Source organism: Monomorium pharaonis, chromosome 9, assembly GCF_013373865.1.
Source record: "Monomorium pharaonis isolate MP-MQ-018 chromosome 9, ASM1337386v2, whole genome shotgun sequence".
NCBI classification, from domain to species: domain Eukaryota; kingdom Metazoa; phylum Arthropoda; class Insecta; order Hymenoptera; family Formicidae; genus Monomorium; species Monomorium pharaonis.
The window spans coordinates 21447706-21469941 of NC_050475.1; the positions used below are offsets into that span (position 1 = coordinate 21447706).

General features: G+C 38.1%; 5 protein-coding genes across 10 annotated transcripts in view; 3 read left to right on the forward strand and 2 right to left on the reverse strand.

Annotated features, from left to right (window-relative positions):
• Positions 1-2056, reverse strand: part of LOC105828753 — a 171589-nt gene extending 169533 nt beyond the window's left edge. Inside the window, exon 1 of the mRNA XM_036292320.1 lies at positions 1782-2056. The gene's annotated coding sequence lies outside the window, so the exon portion shown is untranslated. The remainder of the gene's footprint in view (positions 1-1781) is intronic.
• Positions 2057-4192: 2136 nt separating this feature from the next.
• LOC105836972 (sodium/hydrogen exchanger 9B1) lies at positions 4193-7947 on the forward strand. The gene is made up of 8 exons (XM_036292505.1): positions 4193-4256; positions 4409-5054; positions 5609-5784; positions 6220-6338; positions 6639-6800; positions 7059-7205; positions 7421-7522; positions 7618-7947. Exons 1-8 carry the CDS (start codon positions 4193-4195, stop codon positions 7924-7926), a joined length of 1725 nt encoding a protein of 574 aa, XP_036148398.1. The 3' UTR covers positions 7927-7947.
• A 3483-nt stretch (positions 7948-11430) lies between these two features.
• Positions 11431-13868, forward strand: LOC105836978 (something about silencing protein 10). Its single transcript, XM_012681400.3, has 4 exons — positions 11431-11580; positions 11936-12507; positions 12767-13434; positions 13526-13868. Exons 1-4 carry the CDS (start codon positions 11564-11566, stop codon positions 13613-13615), a joined length of 1347 nt encoding a protein of 448 aa, XP_012536854.1. The 5' UTR covers positions 11431-11563; the 3' UTR covers positions 13616-13868.
• LOC105836977 (heat shock protein 60A) lies at positions 13580-21767 on the forward strand. 6 transcript variants are annotated; one of them, XM_036291640.1, is made up of 7 exons: positions 13580-13586; positions 16697-16701; positions 18340-18488; positions 18981-19392; positions 19557-20143; positions 20538-20841; positions 20911-21767. In XM_036291640.1, the coding sequence occupies exons 4-7, from the start codon at positions 18981-18983 to the stop codon at positions 21300-21302; spliced, it is 1695 nt and encodes a 564-aa protein (XP_036147533.1). In that variant the 5' UTR covers positions 13580-13586; positions 16697-16701; positions 18340-18488; the 3' UTR covers positions 21303-21767. The 6 variants fall into 6 exon arrangements, with proteins under 6 accessions (XP_036147533.1, XP_036147534.1, XP_028048984.1 ...); XM_036291641.1 differs by having other exon boundaries at positions 18340-18474; XM_028193183.2 differs by lacking the exon at positions 13580-13586 and having other exon boundaries at positions 18337-18488.
• On the reverse strand, positions 13864-15760 carry LOC105836973 (10 kDa heat shock protein, mitochondrial). Its single transcript, XM_028193185.2, has 3 exons — positions 15492-15760; positions 14336-14503; positions 13864-14245 (listed from the first exon to the last, which is right to left on the reverse strand). The coding sequence occupies exons 1-3, from the start codon at positions 15492-15494 to the stop codon at positions 14102-14104; spliced, it is 315 nt and encodes a 104-aa protein (XP_028048986.1). The 5' UTR covers positions 15495-15760; the 3' UTR covers positions 13864-14101.
• Positions 21768-22236: the final 469 nt, after the last annotated feature.

Sequence of the window (22236 nt, forward strand, 5' to 3'; positions counted from 1 at the left end):
TTTACCGGCGCGCCGCGAGAATCGAGAAACGTCGCAGGTGCAAAGAGGGAGAGCCGGCGCGGCGCGGCGGAGCGATGGTCGGTGGTAGGTTTCGCGGCGGTCGGTCGTGGCGCGATGGTTGGATGGTTGGTGCTGGTGCATCGAGAGGGATCAATGAACAAGTTCAATAACCTTAAATCCACTTGACGGCGGACCAGCCGTCGGAGAGTACGGACCGACTGCGTCGCTTCAACAACCAAAATAGATATTCATTTTCCAAGAGTGCTATTTTCCCAGTCCCAGACACAAATCCAATACCGTTGATTTAAGTGCCCTCCTCCGCCCCCCTTCCCCTTAGGTCAAAGACCCCCCGCCTCTTTATTATGGCGTGTGCTCTTGTAATTTCTCGCGTGCATTCCGAGACGCTCGCGAACGTAATTACGAGATCTCTCTTCCCCCCCCACCCTTCTGTCTCTCTCTCACGACAGTCGTCTTGTTCTTTGTCGCTTCTTTCATCCTTATCGCTTCGTTAACGCTGTCACGCGCGATAATCCGTCGTCACGACGACGATAACCGTCAACGAGAGTCAACCGCGCGACGGTACCGATGTAATGCGATGCTGGTAGCAACGCCCAAATCGATCGTAACATTGACGACGCAAATGAATTATAGGTCAACCGTGCGCGCGAATGCATTTAACGTGTCCTCTGAAGTCAATTCAAGATTCAAGTGTCCCCCTCCCCCGGCGTCGTTGGTACCATTAGAACGTTTTAATAATCATGCACCGTAAAAAAAGTCATTGATTTGAAAACATTTTTTTTTTCAACTCGATTAAGTTTCTTCACAGTATTTATGATATTTAAATTTAATGTAAATACCTGAACTGAAGAAAATTAATAAAGTTGAAAAATCTAGTCGGGTTAACAACTTTTCTCCCAGCGAGAGCCGACATCGAACACGATTAATAAAATTGTACGCCGCATACTCTTATTAAGCGTCAAACCAGCCGACGTCTTATCGGACGAACTGTGAGTAGTGTCTTGAGCTACAACGTGCAACAGCGAAAATGTACGTCTTCAAGACACGGCGAAACTTCACGGCGACAGCTGATACCGCTTTTCCGAGCTCATGCATACTTTATATCCTCTAACGGTGTTTGGGGCGTCGCGAAGCTCACGTAAATCGGTATGGGACGTGACGTTCACGCGAAATACGCCTGTCATGTTTAACGTAATAACAAAATGAGAGAGCGAGTCTCGGACGCGTTATTATATAGGGAGTATATAATAACGCGCGTTTTTACAATTACTACGAATTAATTGCGGGCAACCGTATTTGCTCATTCCTGCGACAACCGCAACGTAATTGTATTTATGCCCCGTCGTCTCTTTGTTTAGCGAATCAATCGTTTCGTTGCCCACTAACGAACACAACGTTCGGCAGCAAGATTTTTGCAGTATTTTTTAAAATAAAATTTACAGAGTGCATTATCTCTCGCTCGTATGTGAAAGCTCTTTATTTGTTTGCCCTCTTTTGTCAATGTTTTTAAACTGTTGCAATATCACATTTAATTAATCAAAGTAATAATGTTAAAAAAAGTGGAAATTTAATTCAGAGAGGCGAATTATTTATCAGGAAATATATTGCGTCAGAGATCACCGTGAAGCAATTTTCGTCGGAGAGTAAAGCAATACCCACGATTAATGTAATAATCGTAACACACTTAATGCATGAATACTTAATTTGCAATCATAAAACCTTTATCTTTCTAGAACATTGTTTCAAATAGAAAACAGACTCACCTTATGCAGAATGACAATCGGGATATCGAACGGTCCAATTTATGGCACCAAACCGATCACAAATTTGCACATGAAAATTTCGGGATTGACTTACATGCACCCGGACGAATCTACCCGATTTGTCCGGTCTCACACGCGCAAGATCCGCATATGCGATTCCGCAAACGCAAATGCAAACTCGCGAACGATCGGCGAATCGATTCGACAATTCCTCCCTTTTTCTCCCTTTGTCACGATCGTCCTCGCAGAAACGGAACCAAACGGGCCAATCAGAATTTCGGCACGATCACGGCGAGCATCGCTCGCGAACTGAATATTCTCACGGGGGTGGAAGCGTCAAGTGGAAGTGAGCCACGGGTAAGGCTGGAGAGGGTAAATGGGTCGGGAGAATGCGCGCGTAGGAGAGAAACGGCGGGGCGAGTGCGAGCAGAGGTCGGTGATGTTGCGAGGGTGGTTGGACGATGCTATTGTCGCGCAAGCAGAGATCGCCGGGTTAGTCGAATAGTTAAGCTTCAGGAATCGTTGATAAGTTTAATTTTTCGTTTTATTCAAATTTTTTCGAAGCGTTTCTCCAACTGAATATCCGTATCAAAATTCTCGTGGCAAAATTCTATCAGGTTAAAAATTTGTCAATTTTAAATAAATGGAAATCTGCAGGTTTTCACAATGCTATTTTGTAGAAAATATTGATTTGTAAAAAGCTCTGCTAAGCGAGTAGCGAATATCAAATATTCGCGGAAGCAACCCAAACCGTCCGACGGCGTAGGCATAATTCACACAAGAGAAACTGGGCCGCGATGAGGAACTTTAACCAAACGCCACGTTGTATGCCGCAAGCTGACGCTGAAAAAACCTGGCAGTTTCAGGCCTCGTTTACTAATTCGCGCCCTGAGCTATGGAGCGTAGCTCGCTCCTCGGCCGTTAAGCCGTCAACCTTCACTAAAGCGGTGAATTTCGGAGATTCTAAAAATTCCGCGATCGTATGCGCAACCTACATTAACTTCACTAGATTCCAGCTATATAGTGAAAGCCGCTTCCACAGGCTATTTTCTATGGTACACGCGCAATTCTTCTTGATTTGCCAGTCGCTGCCAGTCGCTATGAAAAATCGCGGTGCGCTGAAATTACTCCTCCGCCGCGAATCGATCGCGAATCTTCGAGAGGAAGGATGGATGGATGGACGCGCGTGCTTTGCTTCGTGTAATAAAATCCCATTTAATATCGATAAGGCGGATTAAACCCCCGTAATACGCCGACGGAGATGAATCAATAGTAAGCAAAATGATTATATTCGGATCTGTGCCGCAATATTTTGCGACAAAACACGGACCAGCCAAAAGCGTAATGTTACGCTTTAACCGGGAATATTTCATAAGGCGATGCGTCCCCGGAATTATTCAATATCCGCGGAATCCTTTGAAGCTCTCCGCCGAACTTGCCCCTTTTAAAAGCTTCTCTCGTTTCCCCCCCCCCCCCCCACGTTCGGTCTCCCGTCTACCACGTTCCGTTTTTCTTCACGGTGCTTCTCTTTCTATTTCGCGGAATATGTATCTTGATGACCTCGTCACCGAAAAAGGGATATTACTCCAGAGGCGCGTAGAAACGCGAATATTTCACGGAGGAAACCGTCTCGATTATGGAATAAATTAAAGAACGAGTACATCGCCGGTAATATCTTCTATTTGCATTTAGAGATGAGACTGTTGCCGCGTGCGTGCGGGAAAAGTGTGAGTATCTACTATTACATACATCAGTCATATATATAATTGTAATGTAAATTTTTCAGCAAAATTTTTAATTAATAATAATGCTACTTTTACTCGATTCTTTTCTCTACACTCCCTTCATTCTTCCACACATTTATTATTTTCATAATTTTATATCTTTTTTTAACTTAATTAAATTATCAAAACCTGTGATCTTTATTACTTTCCACAATTATTGTTCTCTTAAAAATCTTTTAGAATTGACTATCTTCATACAATATAATATAATATGTTCGTTTTTCGATTATTTTTTAGTAATGATTATTTATTATTTTACAATATCTTTATATTTTTTTAGAGATTTTTCTAGATATTTTTACATCCATTAATAATTATTCACACGTAAAGGTAGCATCTTTACTTTCATCGTATCATGTTAATTTCAATGCATCGATAGTAATATAAGGAGAATGAATATGTCTGTGTCTCTATAGTACGAAATTAGTTAAAGTAGCAGTAGATCGAGATACATGTGTCACGTGCATTCAAAGATGAATTTGTAACACTCCGTTAGACCTATACATTAGGATATATGTCTAATAGAAACCAATAAGGGATTCAATCTCAAGAACAGTTTGATGCACACGAACCACATTGGTGCAAGTAGATAAAGCAGGCGCTATTGTATGCAACCTATTTCTGAAGATGAACCAACTGCATCCACTTCCGCAAATGCACAAGCATCGAGTAACAAACAGATACGGGAGAAGTAAGTGAATCGATGCGCATGTATGATTCCAGCAGCCTAATATTATTGTATCTAATATTATCGGTTCTAACGGCGACGCTCGGGGAGCAAAACCATTTCCACTTAGCCGAGCAATCACGTAGCTACACCGATGCTACGGTACTAAATTGCAGAGTCATTAAATAATGCAGAATTACGTGTCTCCCCTAGGTCGATCCAGATAGGGGAGGAGACAGACGAGGACGAGGAGCACGATGACAACACCTGCTGTCATCGCGCGACCTTCTGCAACCCAATGCTACGAGAGATTCTCGTGACTGACGTGATCTCCACGTGTTTCGAGCTACAGCTGACATGGGCGGACCTTTTTCGACTCGCGACCGCGATCGGTATGACCCTGCTGGCCTGGGCCGTTTTGTACTTCCTGCTGGGTGACATGGTGCTGCCAGGCGGTAGTATATTTGGCCTCCTCGTTCTCGTCATTCTTTCCTACGCGCTCGGTTGGACCCTCGCCGGCATTCCTCGACTACATCTACCGCCCGTCTTCGGGATGCTTCTCGCCGGTATAATACTACGTAACACCGACGTCTACAATATACATGACATGCTCGGGCCAGGCACGACCTCCAAGATCAGAACTTTCTGCCTGACCTTCATCATGGTACGTGCCGGCCTGCAGCTGACGACGACCGCGCTGCGGGCGCACCCGGTATTCGTAATGATCATAGCGCTCGTCCCGTGCACCGTCGAGATGTTGACGGTCACTGTCTCGTGCAAGTATCTCCTCGGATTCCCGTGGAATTGGTCTTTCATGACAGGGTAAGTTGCCGCTACGTCTATTTCCAATTCTCGATGAGAATATATTCACGCAAATAATAAAAATTTATATTTTTTCGAATAAAGACTCTCGAATTCTATACGCGCGCAAGATTTCTCTATTATTTACCATTCAACAAAAATTTAAGCACAAGAATGTTTTAATTCTATTAATTCAATATTTATTCAATATTAAAATTAATTCAATTTGAATTGAAAATTAAAAAATTCCTAAACATAAATTGTAAATTTTGATATTTGGCTTATTGATTCATTTATTTTCATTTTTTCAATCTTGACTAGATTAGTGTTAATTCTTAAAAAAAAAAATTTGACCAAAAGTTGTTACGATTTGCTAAGAATAGTCAAAATTGAAAATATTTTAGTATAATGATTCCGTTCAAGAATAAGAAATAATTTCTTTAAAAAAGCTTTAAAATACATGTTTTAAATCCTAAAAAATTTCAAGATACATAGTCTAAACTAATAATTATAAAACTATTATTTTATTACAAAATTATAAAAACAATTTATTGCGATAACAATGTCTCTTCAAGGACTATCGTAGCCTGCATGTCTCCTGTAGTAACGGTCAGCTGTTTGCTTACCTTAGCTGAACAGGGCTACGGAGAAGACAAAGGATTTACTAGCTTGTTATGTACTGCGGCGTCTATCGACGATGTCCACATCGTGTCTTTGTTTTCCATCTGCTTCTCTTTCGTCTTTAGCAACGGTATACAGAAATCGTAAGAAAAACGTTATGATGCATCGGCAATCACACTATCTAGTTTACTATCTTAATCTTTCGAGTATAAAAGATATCGCGTACACAAAAGAGAAATATTTTCAATTTTCAACAGAGAATACAAATTGCCAACAAAAGTTAGGTAAAAACAGATGGAGAGTTGTATTATTTTTGAATTAATTCATATTTAGAGATTTCCGAAAAAAAGGAGAAATAAGTCCGTATAATGAAGAACGATATATCTTCGAGTGATCTTATTCCGTTACTTTTTCTATGAATTACGTATTAATGCAGTAAATATATTTCTTAACTTTCATGATTAATGCATCAGCGGTTTGCAATGTGGCGGTGTGCGAGATATATAAAAAAAAGAGTCTAAACGTACAAAGAGCTTTCCATAAAACGAACCATGCATCTTCCTAGATGACGGGAGAACAGAATGGTGGTCCTATATCCCCGGTGGGATTCGAGATTTTCTCCTGGGACTTATAGTAGGAATTATCTTGGGCTTTGCCCTGGTCTTTTTCCCTCATCGCAATCACGTAGGTACTTTATTCATTTCCCCGCGTACGAGAGATTACGAAATTCGGGTCACGTATCACGGGAGCACGTTCGTGTAATCTGAACTAACAAGAGCGGACTTATTAACGCCTTTTTCGCGATGTTTTATTAAAATATTGCTCACGTGGAAATATTGCTCGCGGTGGAACGGAGAGTTTAAATAAAACAAGGAGGGCTCGACATTCTTTCGTTCGATCGTACGACAAATACCCTTGGCCGTTGTATAGTTTATTATTATTTTAAAATTACCTTTCTTTTATTCCGTTACTATCGGGTCTTAGAAATATGCAACGTGGTATCGCATTGGTGGTTTAGCTATCGCATCTTTAATGTGCACTACAGCAGCATCGAAACTAGCGGTCACAGGTGGAGGATATCTCGCCACTATTATACTATCGTTCATAGCCGTGCACGGATGGCGGATCTTAACGATTTCGTATGACGTAAGTAACACAATAAAAATCATTTTATACTTATGTTCAAACCAGTTCTTGTTACAATTTCTGTGTTGAATTTTTTAAAGATATAATTGAGTATTAATTTAATATAATATAATTGTCTTATTTAAATATTTGTGCATATAATATAAAATTTATTAAAATTTGTCTTCCAGAAGTTTTTCGTCAATTCGTGTCTCATTTTTGTTAAAAATTAGAGATCTAAAAAAAATTGATTCCGCGCGAAATTATTTCGTGTTGCAGACGACGCCTTTTCACAAGACGTTTCATTTCCTATGGCATTTCGTGCAGCCGATTTTAGGAGGCGTGATTGGCGCCGATATTGACTTTAGAAACTGGGCTATATCCAGATTTGGACTTTACCTCGCTTGTGTACTCATGGGAGTATCCGTAAGTTATGTCGAGCAAGACATGAATGAGAAATGAGTCTTAAAGATGAGAGTAGAAAATTGAATGTAACTATCTATATGTTTCACTTAACTTTACTACAAAATAAAAATTAATGATTAATTTTTTTATTTAATAATCTCCTTATCACATTATTTATCCCACGAATAATATCCCCAACAATATCGTAAAAATTTTATACAATTTTCTAAGTTCAGGTGCGAAGTACTACCGCCTTTTTGACGACGATTCGAATGCCCTTCACGTGGAAGGAACGTCTTTTCGTCGCCATAGCTTGGGTACCGAAGGGAACTTTACAAGTAAAAAGAATCCTTTTTTTTTTCATTTCTAACACATCACGCGAACTCTCCGCCGAAAGTAACGGTGCAAAAATTCGGAAAATTTCGAAAACCAGGCGGCATTGGCGCCGATGGCGTTCGAGCGTGCTAGAAAAGAAGGCGACCCCGCAAAAATAGAATTGGCCCTCGATGTTGTGAGGATATCCGTGATCGCCATAGTATTTTTAGCGCCACTCGGTGCAATCGGCATGATGACCAGCGGTCCCTACCTCCTGAATAAGATCGGTATCGAGGAGCACCAAAGGAAGCGGGAATTGAGCTACATGCGCATTGTCGCTCTGCAACCTGTTAGAACGCGCAAAAAAACGAAGAAACCAGCCCGCGGTACCGTTACGACTCTCTCGCCGATAGAATCGGCCTTGTAACATTAAATGTAGATCATTTTAAATATATCAGCGTCCTCGAAACACGTCGTTTTTATTTTTTATATCTTACGACAATTTTCGCAAAGATGGAAATTTCTCTTTTTTTTAATAATAAATCTAAATGTTTCTCAGAAGATTTTTGTCTTATTTTCGTTCGCCATCACGTTGGCATCACGCGTCGGGATCCATTAAGGTGTTCATCTGACTTCTCGAGAGAGTATCATTCCCTCGCTATATTTTCCAAGAATATAGCGCAACAGTACTATCACCATGCGGAAATGACTCCGGGCGTCTTACGTTACCTCGCCGTGCTGCTGGCTGCACGTTTAAGCGAGCGGTAATATCGTTGACATAAACAAATACATCAGGATGCGAGGAACGAGACGAGAAGCTGTGTGCTGCCGCATCGTGCATTTATACGCAAGACTGTGTGTTTCTACATTTAAAGCGCGAGCGAGCGAAGCGAATCGAGCGGGTTGTTTGGCGTCTCCGAGACGATCATTATTGGCAAAGTGAAACTGGGGCAGCGACGCCCGCTCAAGCGACGTGTGATAGGAGCATTGTACTTATTGTTCGTAAATAGAATCGTGCGCGGTGACGAGGAGGCGCGTGGCGCCGCGATAACGAGATGCGAAGGACGATGATGCCTTTTCCTATAAGAGATCGATAGCCGCGGCGAAAAGGAAATCGGAGTCAAACACTCTCGATTGCATATCCCACGATTACAAGACCATTAGCCAACCTGATGATCCCACGTATAAAAAAAAATCAACGCTAACATGTAGAACGCAAGTTGGAATTGTCGACGCCGATCAAAACAAAGGAAATTTTCATGTTCGCGTAGAAAACCAAGCATAATTATTATCTATAAAAAAAGAGAAATTGCTTTTATTTCCGAGGAGAATATTGACTCCTTTTTCATTTCGGTGATGATGCAAGTGACGGACAAGTTTTTGTAATTTTTTTGCCTGTATCTTCAATTTAAAAACAATTCCTTTTTTTCATACAAGATATCATAATAATAAATCTCGTGAATATTTTGTATAATATATAACATGAATCGCCATCAACTTCCAATTTGTTGTAATAAATTCGTTAAATTTACTCACCAGTGCTGGTGCAATTGTTGCTGCTGCTGCATTCCTTTCTGAATAATTCTGAAAATATAATTCATAAACATAAATAGAATATTATTTATTCAGCATAGTTATTTATTCAGCTATTTTATTTTATTTAGAAACACTTGAGATAAATAAAATATTTTTATATAGTATAGGTTTATTATATTCTGAGAAATTTGTTAAAGATATAATTAATTATTAAGATACACTCACCATTGCTGGTGCAATTGTTGCTGCTGCTGCTGCATTCCTTTCTGAATAATTCTGAAAATATAATTCATAAACATAAATAGAATATTATTTATTCAGCTATTTTATTTTATTTAGAAACACTTGAGATAAATAAAATATTTTTATATAGTATAGGTTTATTATATTCTGAGAAATTTGTTAAAGATATAATTAATTATTAAGATACACTCACCATTGCTGGTGCAATTGTTGCTGCTGCTGCTGCATTCCTTTTTAAATAATTCTAAAAATATAATATAATTCATAAACATAAATAAAATATTATTTATTCAACATAGTTATTTATTCAGCTATTTTATTTTATTTAGAAACACTTGAGATAAATAAAATATTTTTATATAGCATAGGTTTATTATATTCTGAGAAATTTATTAAAGATACAATTAATTATTAAGACACACTCACCAGTGCTGGTGCAATTTGTTGTCGCTACTATATTCCTTTCTAAATAATTCTGAAAATATAATATAATTCATAAACATAAGTAGAATATTATTTATTCAACATAGTTATTTATTCAGCTATTTTATTTTATTTAGAAACACTTAAGATAAATAAAATATTTTTATATAGCATAGGTTTATTATATTCTGAGAAATTTGTTAAAGTTACAATTAATTATTAAGACACTCACCAGTGCTGGTGCAATTTGTTGCCGCTGCTGTATTCCTTTCTGAATAATTCTGAAAATATAATTCATAAACGTAAATAGAATATTATTTATTCAATATAGTTATTTATTCAGCTATTTTATTTTATTTAGAAACACTTGAGATAAATAAAATATTATTATATAGCATAGATTTATTATATTTTGTTAATTTTTAAACATAATAAAACACATTAAATAATATTTTAACTTTTTTTAATTTAGAATGTATCAAAGAAATTATTACAATAGCATTTTCGATGTCTGATTCAAACTTGCATTTATTATATTTAATTTGGAATAGAAGAAAATCATACAAGGAAAAAGACCAAAAAAAACTGGAGTCAAATATTGTCGTCGTCGTGACTCATCGTTTTAGCAGTGAACAATTTCTTACAAAAAAAACATGCTAAAGGATGCAGTTTTTCAATTTGCTATTTTATCTGTCATATTGTACATTCGTATTGTATAAATATGAGCAGGTTCGTGATTAGCGCGACCCCAATAATCCCTGGCTAATATTCACTGACGACTTTCGATTTCTTTCTCAAACGGTTTCCAAATTGAAATGATAACATCAAATATGGCGTCTCATCCATCCTGTACCGATTAATAACGTACTTGCCTGATGTTACTCCACGTATGCTGCTTCGTCGCCGAAGTTCCGCTAACATTTCGTAGTTCTGGTGCTCTCCTCCTCGAACCGCACATGAATTGCTCGATACTTTATTCAGCACTCCCTACATTTGTGCGGATAATCACACGGAATATCGGAGGTATCGGACGCAAGTAAAACGCGAAACGCGCGCGAGAGTTGAACTTGTCGCGACGCAACAGGTATCGTTTCACGAAGGGCCATCTTGACGAGCATGATCATCTCCACGGCAGCCTCCACGCGTCACGTCGTTAAGACGATAGTCCGCTACTGTATTCGCCACTTTTGATCCCGTATCTCTCGTATTTATACACAATCGGCACGCAAAAAGCGCGGAAAAATGCAGAGCAAGAACAAACATGGCGCGGCAAAAAAAAACTGAGTGGCGCGTCGAGTCGTCGCGTGACGTCACGTAGCCTCGTCTACAGAAGTCGCAAGCAGCCAGTTGCGACAGCCAATGAGCGTCTAGTTTCTAATTAAAGCTCGACAATCATTGGCTGTCGCAAACCACAACTGGCTGCTTGCAACTTCTGTAGACGAGGCTTAACCCGAGAAAGAAGCTATTTCAGCTATTTTCCTCTATCAAAAGTTGCTTTTATTTTAATTTTTTCCTAAAGTTTATGCATTCTTGTTTTAAATACAAGAATTTCACATTTCTAATATTACTAAATTATCTTACTCATTACTTTAAATTATCCTGTTCCATGGTTGTACGAAATTAGCACGGAAGAGAATCACAAAATTGTGGACATTACCTACAAGATTCACAAACATTTTCTATGTAGTTCAATGTCCACATTTTACGAACATAGAGGCGCGATTGTCACTTCACAATCGTACTTCTCTTGACTTCTCTGTGGTTGTCTGTGGTTAAAGTAAGGTTAGGTTTACATAAAGACGTGAGACAACACGTGAGAACGATTTCTATTTCTTCGGAGCAGTTTTGTATTACTTGAAAATATGGGTCGGAAAAAAAGGTAATAAAAATGTGTTAAATTAATAAAGAATAAAAATTCAAAAAAATCTTAATAATTTATATAAAATCTTATAAAGAATGATCAGTCTTGAACTAATTATATACGTAGACTTTAGGATAACAATACTTTATTTTGAATTTCAAAAGTCTGTTATTAGACTTATTGATTTAACTTTAATTATAATAACAAGCAAATAAAATAATTGAACTAACTCCAGTTAAAAGACACAAATAGATAAATTTTACTGATATATTCAAAAATTTCATGTTTCAAAACATTCATTTTTGATATTATATTCTCTTTTATGTTATTTTATGAATGTTTTTTATTTATGAATTTAATTCCTTTCATGTAGAACGAAAATGCCTGCTAATAAAGAGGACATTGATGATATGGAAGACGACAATATCGAAGATGTGGACATCAATGCTGTGACGGATTCAGAAGAAGAATATACAGAAACTGAAAAGAAATTGCTGGAAAAAGTACGGAAACAACGTACCACTGAGAATTTTGATAGCGACGACGAGGTTTATGGGTTGCAAAGTGACAGTGAGGAGGAAGAGAAAGATGAGGAAGACGATCAGCAAGACTTAATGGAATCCGATATCGAAGGGATGCAAGAGGATGACGATATGCCAAATGACAGGGCTTGGGGTAGTAAAGCAAAAGCTTTTTACTCGTCGGATTTCAAGTATACAGATTATGCATCGGCACCCCAAAAAGACTTAATCAATGCAGAGATGGAGGAGGAAGAAGGAAAGAGGCTGCATTTGAGATCAATGGAACAGCATTTAGCTCCTGATGTTTCAGATTTTAGTAGAAATAAAGTAGCTACAATTACAGAGGACAGCAAAGTTGTCCAAGAGGACACTAAACAAATGTCTGACAAGGAATCTTTTACAATCATGATTGATACTTTTAAAGGTACTTTAAAAAATGGATATTAAAAACTGCTTTTATGCTTTTCATTATTAATGATAATTATCAATATGTAATGTTACAATATAATGTAACGTTCTCATTACAATTTTTACTCTGAATATATAAAGCTTTCAGAAGCTTTGTATTTTTTATAAATAAAAGCTACATTTTTTCATATATATTGTTATATAATCATAAACAAAGATATTAGCAACAGCATTAGAAGAGTCGTATTTTGCATCGTTAATTATTTTTATTGCAGAATGCATGATAGAAGCAAAGGATATTTTGGCGCCCTTTCTCGAATTGGTCAAGGATGGAACGTGTCCTGAATGCAATGCAGTAGCTTTCGCCAGAACCAAATATGAGATTATATTAAATTATTGTACAAATATCTCATTTTGTTTACTGCTGAGAGCCAAAGGAAAATCAGTGAAATCGCATCCAGTTGTAAAACGTTTGGAGCAGTACCGTCAACTACTCGATCAATTGCAGTCAGAGCAGGGAAACTTGTTGGAACAAATGACAGAGATACTAAAAGCAGTTAAAGAAGGCAAGCCACTTTACAGCATATCAAATGGTTCTCAGATACAAGCTAGCAATAAAAAGGCACCAAAACTTATTAGCTTGACTAAAAAGCTGGAACATAAAAAAGAAAAGCCAGTTATGCAAGAAGAAAAGTTACTGTTTGACAGTATGGATGAAGAAGCAAGCATGGAAGATCTAGATGCCGAAATGCACGATGAATTTGTAGCTGACGAAAAAGATAACACTATTGTAAATACTGTAAACGAAGAAGCTAAGAGAGCGATAACGTACCAAATTGCGAAGAACAGGGGTCTTACACCTTATCGCAAGAAAGAATTGCGCAATCCACGAGTGAAGCATAGAAACAAATATCGTAAAGCCAAGATTCGCAGAAAGGGCGCGGTATGTATATATAAAGGGCGAACATTTATTATTGATATATTATACACAAGAGTTCCTGGTATGTTTCATATAAAAAAAAAATTTCTTGCAGGTAAGAGAAGTGAGAAACGAACTGACTCGTTACTCAGGGGAGATCTCAGGTATCAAAGCAGGTGTAAAGAAAGGCATTAAATTAAAATAATTAAAAAATTTTATCTGCTATAGATTATTCTTTTATATATAATCTGTTAAGTAAATATTCTTTTTCGAATAAATAAGTATTCTTTGTTTTAACTGGATTTTAATTTCTTATTGTACAATTTCTAAAACCAATTGTTTCAATTAGACAAGTAAGTTTTCTATGTTTTGTCTGAAAATTATCAGCAATGATTAATCACCTCATAACTGATATATGTAATTAGATGTACAATGTAATAAACATAAATGAAATACCTTAGTAAACGCTTTATTTTATCAGAAAATGGTATGTACATGTACAGTAAGAAACAATGGCATTTTAGCAGCAACAAATTCTTTAAATTAGGAAAAAATTGAGTCTTTATCAAGTTAAATAACTTTCATTTATATATGTAACTGTATATTTTTTTTGCTGCTATTTCATAAAGTTCTTTCTCAGAAGAACAACTTATAGCATTTACAAAATTGAAAACAACTTAAATTCAACGAGTTAAACTTCTACTTTGGCTAATATATCCGACTCGCGGAACAGATGGTATTCCTTGTTGTCTTCAAGTTCAACCTTTGTGCCGCCATATTCAGGTAGTAACACAACGTCGCCAATCTTAATGCTTAAAGGCACATGCTCTCCTCTCTGCAATGAAAAAAAGATAGTATAAATTATTAACAAGTAATTAAAAAAATATTTAAAAGAATATATAAGTAGGGTATTCCATGTACATACATCGTTTCTTGCTCCTGGACCTGTGGCAATGACTGTACCTCGCAGGACTTTTGCTTGTGCTTTCTCTGGAAGTACAATACCACCTTTTGTTTTGGTTATAGCTTCAGCCCTTTGTATGAGGACTCTGTCAAAGAGAGGAATCAACCTCTTTACAGCATTTGCAGCGGCCTGAAAATATATAGATATTTACAATTATTGATGTCTATGTTTCAGCTTCAGATACTAATCCTTCCCTAGCAACAGCTAAGTTACTCGAGATCAAATAAATATTAATTTTTGAAGATTACTTGTATATTCTCTTTATATCACAAGTAAAAAATTAAATTAAACAATTACTACTTTTTTTGTTATTATGTTCTATACTTTATAGACTTTAATTATCTCTAAAAGGATAGAAAATAAAAATGATTCAGCTATGTACAAAAAGTTTGTCTTCCAAAAGTTAATGTGTCAGGAACTCTGAGATAATTCATCTATTAGTCAATTAAGATAAATGTTCCAGTGACATGTATCTGGAGTTTTACAGTTAAAACAATATTATTAAGCTTATTAGGATATTTATCTTATAATTTGACTTGATTAAAATTAAATTTACAAAATTTGTGATGAAATTTAATTTTATCATGCTGACTTAGGTGTACTCCTACTAAGCATCATCTCCAAATCTATTTTGAAACATTAAAATCTGGCAGAAGAGATGATGAAAGTTATCAGCAGAATTTCCTCATAGCAAAAGTTAACGAAATACCTGCATATTTGTCTACTTCTCGCGTAGGAATTGAATTATTACAAATACGAAGGAATGACAGGGATCTAATTCATACAAGTTACAGCCGAGATACCAGAGATCATGCTCTATCTCAACAAATTCATTCAATAAACAAATGCGATTCGCTTCGAAAGCGATCGGCGAGAAGGCGCAACGTCTCGTGATTCGCTCTCGAACGCAGCTTCGGTGATAACACCGCGTCGTCGTCGACCCCCGTGGACACCGAACCGTTTCGAGGGTTATCGAGGAAATAACCTCGAAATGGCGTGTCTGCACCACGCGGATCTTTTCCACGAGAAAGAGAGGAAATTCTTTGCGCGACACTACGTTTTCTCTTCCCTGTTCTCGCGCTGACTCCTGGAAAAACGAGTATAAAGTATCTCTCACCATGATCGCGATTCCTTCGCAGTCACAGAGTCGATCGTAAGTGCGAAAACCGGCGACGAACGCACGTTCGAAGTCTCGTGCACGTTGTGTAACCTAGACCACCGCGAGCGGAGCGAAGCCGATCGGATTATCGGAACGCCGGCAGCGAGCAAGACATCGCAGAGTGGTACGCGCACGCGCGCCACGAAGTTCTCGAAAATTCCTCCCCGCTGTTGCTAACACCATCAGATCATCTCACCCCTTCCAGGCTTCCAGTCAGTAGGCCTATTCTGTAACTCTTTCGTGACAGAGTCGATATTATTATATTGCCGTTACGCACGTATTATATATGACAAAAAAGCTGCGCAACGACAATATAACGATATTGAATTGTCGTTAAAAGTTACAGAATCCTACAGAAAATCCAAAAGCCTATGCTGCGATTCCGAAGACCAAGCACACAATCATGCACATATATATATTATATATACGCATTATATATGCTGTGGAATCGCCACAGAAGCTCCGTCCAGGAACGTTTTGCATAGTGGCTACGAAAGAAGGATCGTGAACGATTACGTAACGCGCGTCTCCAAGCCGGACGATTGAACTCTTTTTATCTTAGGACTTGAGACTTAAAACCCACTTTGGCTGCTCCGATATTCACTGTTAGTACTAAAAATCTACAGTGTTTGTGACATAAACTATAGATTTCCAGTAGTGCCAGTGATTATCGGAACGCAGCCTTTATCTCAAGCCGTTGTATGTTGTATTGTAGTAAACGTACGTTGTAAAAGAGATTGTAGAAGACGCAGCGATATGTCCATTTCTATCTCTTAACGTAAGTTAATTTTAATCTCGGTTTTTTTTCTACTTTTAGAACTGGGAAAAGATAAAAGGAAAACAAAACTGAGATTAAAGCTAATTAACATTGATAGAAATGGACTTGCAACTACATTTACACTGTTGTAGAACGGCCTTATTCGCCCCTTCTATAATTTTTCTCTTGCAATTATATGTATGGTTATGTATAATGGTTATGTAGGTTAAGTTTGATAAAAGATATTTATTTTTCTATTCCGTTTGCACTGCATTTACATAAAACCAATAAAATGAGATAAAATGATAAAAGATTGATTCTTTTTTTAATTTTGATCTGATTGTCTTGAATAATTTTTTGTATCCTATTATAATTGTATTCTGCAAAATAAAAGGTTTAAGGGAAGAGTACAGAAAGGGTAAGAAAAAATTTGATATTACGTACATTAATACAAATCATAGTTAATTCTTTCTTCTCTCTTACTATTCAGATTTATTTATTAATATTAATGCAAATTATACAGTGATTCTTTAAGAAAAATAACGATATCCGACTTTTTCCATCGAAATATCGATAACGTTCTGTTTGTAGGTTCGAGATAAGATAATCAAATACCCCAAGCAAAAGTAACGAGTCATCATGACATTTAGAATAATTATTAAAGTCTTCTGTCGATCAATCACGATTCATTTTAACGTTATTCTAACATAATCGTGGCTTGTTTTTTTGCTTGAGATTCTTCTCTTTTACATTCAAATTTTGATGATGCAACATGCTAAAGCGGCGAGTCTTGTTTACATACGACAAAATACACCTTCGGTATCGATAAACGAATTAATTTTTCTACCGCATTCTGAATAAACCAACTTAGCCAAAGTTGTAACTTCGACCGATCACGGGCATCCGCGAGAAGAAATCATCACATTTACAGTAGTATAGTAATGGAAGAAGGAATATAAAAAAAAAGGTGATCGTCGCAGCCGGCCGATTGCATCACGCGGAGTCGTATTTTCTAGAACGTATGCCGCACGTCAATTGCGACGTCTCGTTGCATCGTGGAAAATCGAAATCACGTACATGTTTATCGATTAAATCTCGGGAAAGATTACTCCTGCCGATTTCTGTCTCATTTCCCATACGCAGTCAGAAATTAATCACCGAACGTTTTATTCTTTCGGGATTAATTCATCGCGGTAAGGTTATATTCAATCGAAGCTCGGAGCATTGAGGAGAAGAAGGAAAAAGGAACAGGAGGAGGGGAAGAAGGCCACCCATTCAATGCAGTAACGGAGACATTTCCCCCACTGTCTAGTCATATTTGCCACACGCGTAGCATACCACGGGTGCGTTCGGGGAGACGCTATTAGCGCTACCAGCATCAGTCCATCTTTATTACTCATTAAAAGTAGAACAAGGATAAACTAATGCTGATAGCGCTAATAGCGTCTCCCCGAACGTACCCCACATGATTGTCCGCAGCGTGCTTGGAGATACCATTTAAACTATTTAACGATATATTAAGCTTAGAAATTAAAAAATGTTTAATCTAGGAATTTCAGGGTTAAGTAGTAACTGTAGTTGAAAAGTTAATAATTTGATAAAACTGTAGATCATTTTTAATTTAACTTAGCTAGTTTCAAATGAGTTAGAAGAAGTTTTACTTTAACTAGTTATTTTTAAAACACATGAGTATTTTAACTTGCGTCTTAAATAAAAAAATTACCTATATAAAAGAAAATCAAAAGAAAGCATTCTCATTAACAATATCTACTTCTTTGCTATTTCATATAAAGTTAATTTACAAATATGTATATTATAAAATTGATTTCAGCATAATCCGGGGTGAAAATTAATCCTACATGATATCAGGGCGTGACTTTTATTCATCCAGTTTGCGGAGGATTAAAATACAATCTGGAAAATTATAAACGTCGCTTCGTGTAAAACCCCACGATACATCCGCTATTGAGGTGCCACTGTCGCGCTTGCGTGTAAAACCGCTCCGCGTTCCCCCGATTCCCCCTTCCCAACACTGCACCCCATGTGATAGCGCACATTCTTCCATCTCCTCGTTCCACTCGTCTTCTATCCGCGAAGACAACGTTCAATCACGTCGTGGCGATTCTCAGCTTATCCGGCTCCCGACACCGATCGTCGATTGTCCACCGGACGAATCTCCCCGAGGTAAATCAGTCAAGGTGAGACCACCCGTCGCCTCCCGGCTACGGTATCCGCGCCACGTGCACCTTCAGTATTCGAGAAACTTCGCCGGGCTCGACGGGCTTTAGCCGGCCGGGGGATACCTTTGCGCGCAGTCTTCGCGAGCGTCGGCGATAGATATCCTTCTTTTTTCCCTCGTAGACGGAACGAAGTACGCTGTCGATCGTGCGATTTTCAGTCAGACTCCGCGATAATCTCGTCCGCTGAACGTTAACCTTCAATTCGCCGTGCCACGCGGGACTTTACATAACCGCGTTCCTTCCTGGAGGGAACACCTCGCTATCGGCTCGATCGTTACGATCTATTAATTGTCTGAATCGCGGTGTTTTAATAATTAAATGTTGATCTTGTTGATACTTGAAATAATTGAGAAATGAGAGAATCGAAAGCGATTGCATCATAAATTATTCAAGATCGAGCGTATTATTGAGATAAATTCGCGCTCAAGTCATATAAAATTTGTTTTGTAGATGCACAGACTACCCACCATGCTGAGAGGAATAGCCCTGCGTCAGGTGCAGGCACGTACTTATGCCAAAGATGTACGTTTCGGGGCAGAGGTTCGTGCCTTGATGTTGCAGGGCGTAGACATCCTAGCGGACGCCGTTGCCGTGACAATGGGCCCCAAGGGACGTAACGTTATTCTAGAACAGAGCTGGGGAAGCCCGAAGATCACAAAGGACGGCGTGACTGTGGCAAAGGGTATCGAATTGAAGGACAAGTTTCAAAATATTGGGGCAAAACTGGTACAGGATGTAGCCAATAATACCAATGAGGAGGCTGGTGATGGTACCACAACCGCGACTATATTAGCTAGAGCGATAGCCAAAGAAGGATTTGAGAAGATCAGCAAAGGTGCCAATCCTGTAGAAATCAGACGAGGTAAGTGTTCATTTGTACAACAAATATATTTATGTATCTCGGAATCTTAGGAAATGTTGAACTTTGACCTAATCTCCGAGATGAATCAAGAAACTATCTATATATGTTATTACATACAATATTTTTGTGAGACAACAGACATGAAACAATTTGTGATTTTTTAGGTGTAATGTTAGCTGTAGACAAAGTTAAGGACGAATTAAAAAGTCTGAGCAAACCTGTCACAACACCCGAAGAAATTGCCCAGGTGGCAACGATATCTGCAAACGGTGACAATGCCGTTGGCAATCTGATCTCGGACGCTATGAAAAAGGTCGGAAAAGAAGGCGTGATCACTGTGAAGGATGGCAAAACGCTCATCGATGAGTTGGAGGTCATAGAAGGAATGAAGTTCGACAGGGGTTACATCTCCCCATACTTTATCAACTCCAGTAAGGGTGCCAAAGTTGAGTTCCAAGATGCGCTCCTTCTTTTCAGTGAAAAGAAGATCTCCTCCGTTCAAAGCATTATACCCGCTCTGGAACTGGCAAACTCGCAGCGCAAACCTCTCGTTATAATCGCCGAGGATGTGGACGGCGAGGCTCTGTCGACTCTTGTTGTTAATCGTTTAAAGATTGGGCTGCAGGTGGCCGCAGTTAAGGCCCCTGGTTTTGGTGATAATAGGAAAGCCACTCTTCAGGATATGGCAATAGCCACTGGTGGCATTGTGTTTGGTGACGATGCCAATCTTGTCAAGTTGGAAGATATTCAGGTAAGCATCCATTCCATAATCAGAGTAGCTTAATATATTTTTCACAAAAAAGGATTATTAATTATTTCATATTTGTTACAAATTTTCGATTGATCATTTATAAATTACATTTGTATAAGAGATTAAGATTGAACAAAAACCTTGTTAATTACAATTTTTATATAGAGTCACGTATTATTCTAATCAGAATATTTCGATTGATTTCAGTAATTTAAAATCGATCAAAGTTTATGTTTAAAAATTATGATCTTAATAACAGTAGATTATTTTTTTTCTAATGAGACAGTAGAATTGAGAATCAAATCTTGAATTTTTCGCTTGATAGACTGTAATGGTTCATCACTAAAATATCCAGTTTTGACTGCATTTCAATGCATGATACTTTTTTTTCTAGCCAAGCGACTTAGGTCAGGTGGGAGAAGTTATCATTACAAAGGACGACACTCTTATTCTAAAGGGCAAAGGAAGTAAGAACGATATCGATAGGAGAGCCGATCAGATCAGAGATCAGATTGAAAACACGACGTCCGACTATGAGAAGGAGAAGTTGCAGGAACGCCTTGCAAGGCTAGCGTCCGGTGTCGCTGTCTTACGAGTTGGCGGAAGCAGCGAGGTGGAAGTTAACGAGAAGAAGGACCGTGTACATGATGCGCTCAATGCCACTCGCGCCGCCGTCGAGGAAGGAATCGTTCCCGGAGGTGAATTTTAATCCTCGTCAGCTCGTTTCTGTATAGCTCGCATACACAAAACATAATGTTTTTTCGTAGGTGGCACCGCATTGTTGAGATGCATACCAGCGCTACGACAGCTCAAGGCCGTGAATGAAGATCAAGAGACTGGAATCAAGATCGTGGCGAACGCTTTGCGTATGCCGTGTCTGCAGATCGCGCAGAACGCCGGCGTCGACGCCAGCGTCGTGGTAGCCAAAGTGAGCGAGGGCAAGCTCGGCTACGATGCCCTGAAGGGCGAGTACGTCGACATGATCGAGAAAGGCATTATCGACCCCACGAAAGTCGTACGCACGGCACTTACGGACGCTGCCGGTGTGGCGTCGTTGCTGACGACAGCGGAAGCGGTCGTCACGGAGATTCCAAAGGAAGAATCGCCATCACCAATGGGCGGTATGGGTGGAATGGGTGGCATGGGTGGCATGATGTAAAAAAAATACGCAAAGACTGAGAAAAAGACACCCAACCCGTTGCTTGATCCTGTTCGTAATGAAACATGATTATGCCGCGCAACATATTGTTCAAATAGTTCCAAATGTTCGATTTCGTTCGAACGGAATAGAGGAGATATTCGTACGGTCTCGTACAATTTGTACTTTGAAACATTTACAGGCGATAAGATACGACTCGTGTAGTGTAAAACCATTGTTACGAAACACTGTTCCCATTTGTTTTGTTTCGCGGGATCTGAAATATTGTTATAAATCCGTAAACAAATCGCTCATTTTATTTCATGTAATAAATACATGCAGTGAGTATATGAATGTTTCAAATACAAATGCATTTAATAATGTAAAAAAAAAATGCTATGTGAAACGAACTTGTTAACATATGTTTATACAGAATGTGGAATTCGATGAATTCAACCAATTACACGATGATAGTTTTTAAACTGACTCTGTTCATTCTGTTTATCGTTATATTCCCGATATTCCAGATTACAAATTGTTTCACGAGAGGAATCAAACAAAAATAAACAATCTGTTCAATATTTTATACAGTTCTCTAGCTATAGTATATATTCTCTCTCATTAAAGATAAAATGTAAAAATGAAATATGCGTATTATTTGTGGAAAATTAACTTAAGCTAAAATTATGTAGTCGAGAAAAAAATAATCGCTAATTCTTTTTGAGAAGGTAAAACAAAATTTCAGCACAGTTGAATAGAATCAACATAACATAACTTTTATTTATCTGCGTGCATTCTAGCACATGTAACAAAAATATCCAATCCTGAATTATCTTGTATCGGTCCAGTGAAATATAAAAAAAATGTAGCCACAAAAAAGACGTAGCAAAAAAAAAAACAATCTCATAGTGTAGTTTGTTAGGAACAAAATACTTCATATTCAAAATACAAAGAG

Coding starts and splice junctions, on each gene's coding strand:
- LOC105836972 (XM_036292505.1), top strand. CDS start 4,193: ATGAACCAACTGCATCCACTTCCGCAAATGCACAAGCATCGAGTAACA. Junction 5,785..6,219: donor CTCTTTCGTCTTTAGCAACG/GTATACAGAAAT, acceptor GCATCTTCCTAG/ATGACGGGAGAACAGAATGG. Junction 6,339..6,638: donor TTTTCCCTCATCGCAATCAC/GTAGGTACTTTA, acceptor ATCGGGTCTTAG/AAATATGCAACGTGGTATCG.
- LOC105836978 (XM_012681400.3), top strand. Junction 12,508..12,766: donor CATGATTGATACTTTTAAAG/GTACTTTAAAAA, acceptor TTTTTATTGCAG/AATGCATGATAGAAGCAAAG. Junction 13,435..13,525: donor AGATTCGCAGAAAGGGCGCG/GTATGTATATAT, acceptor AATTTCTTGCAG/GTAAGAGAAGTGAGAAACGA.
- LOC105836977 (XM_036291640.1), top strand. CDS start 18,981: ATGCACAGACTACCCACCATGCTGAGAGGAATAGCCCTGCGTCAGGTG. Junction 19,393..19,556: donor TCCTGTAGAAATCAGACGAG/GTAAGTGTTCAT, acceptor GTGATTTTTTAG/GTGTAATGTTAGCTGTAGAC. Junction 20,842..20,910: donor GGAAGGAATCGTTCCCGGAG/GTGAATTTTAAT, acceptor GTTTTTTCGTAG/GTGGCACCGCATTGTTGAGA.
- LOC105836973 (XM_028193185.2), bottom strand. Junction 14,246..14,335: donor GTCCAGGAGCAAGAAACGAT/GTATGTACATGG, acceptor TTTTCATTGCAG/AGAGGAGAGCATGTGCCTTT.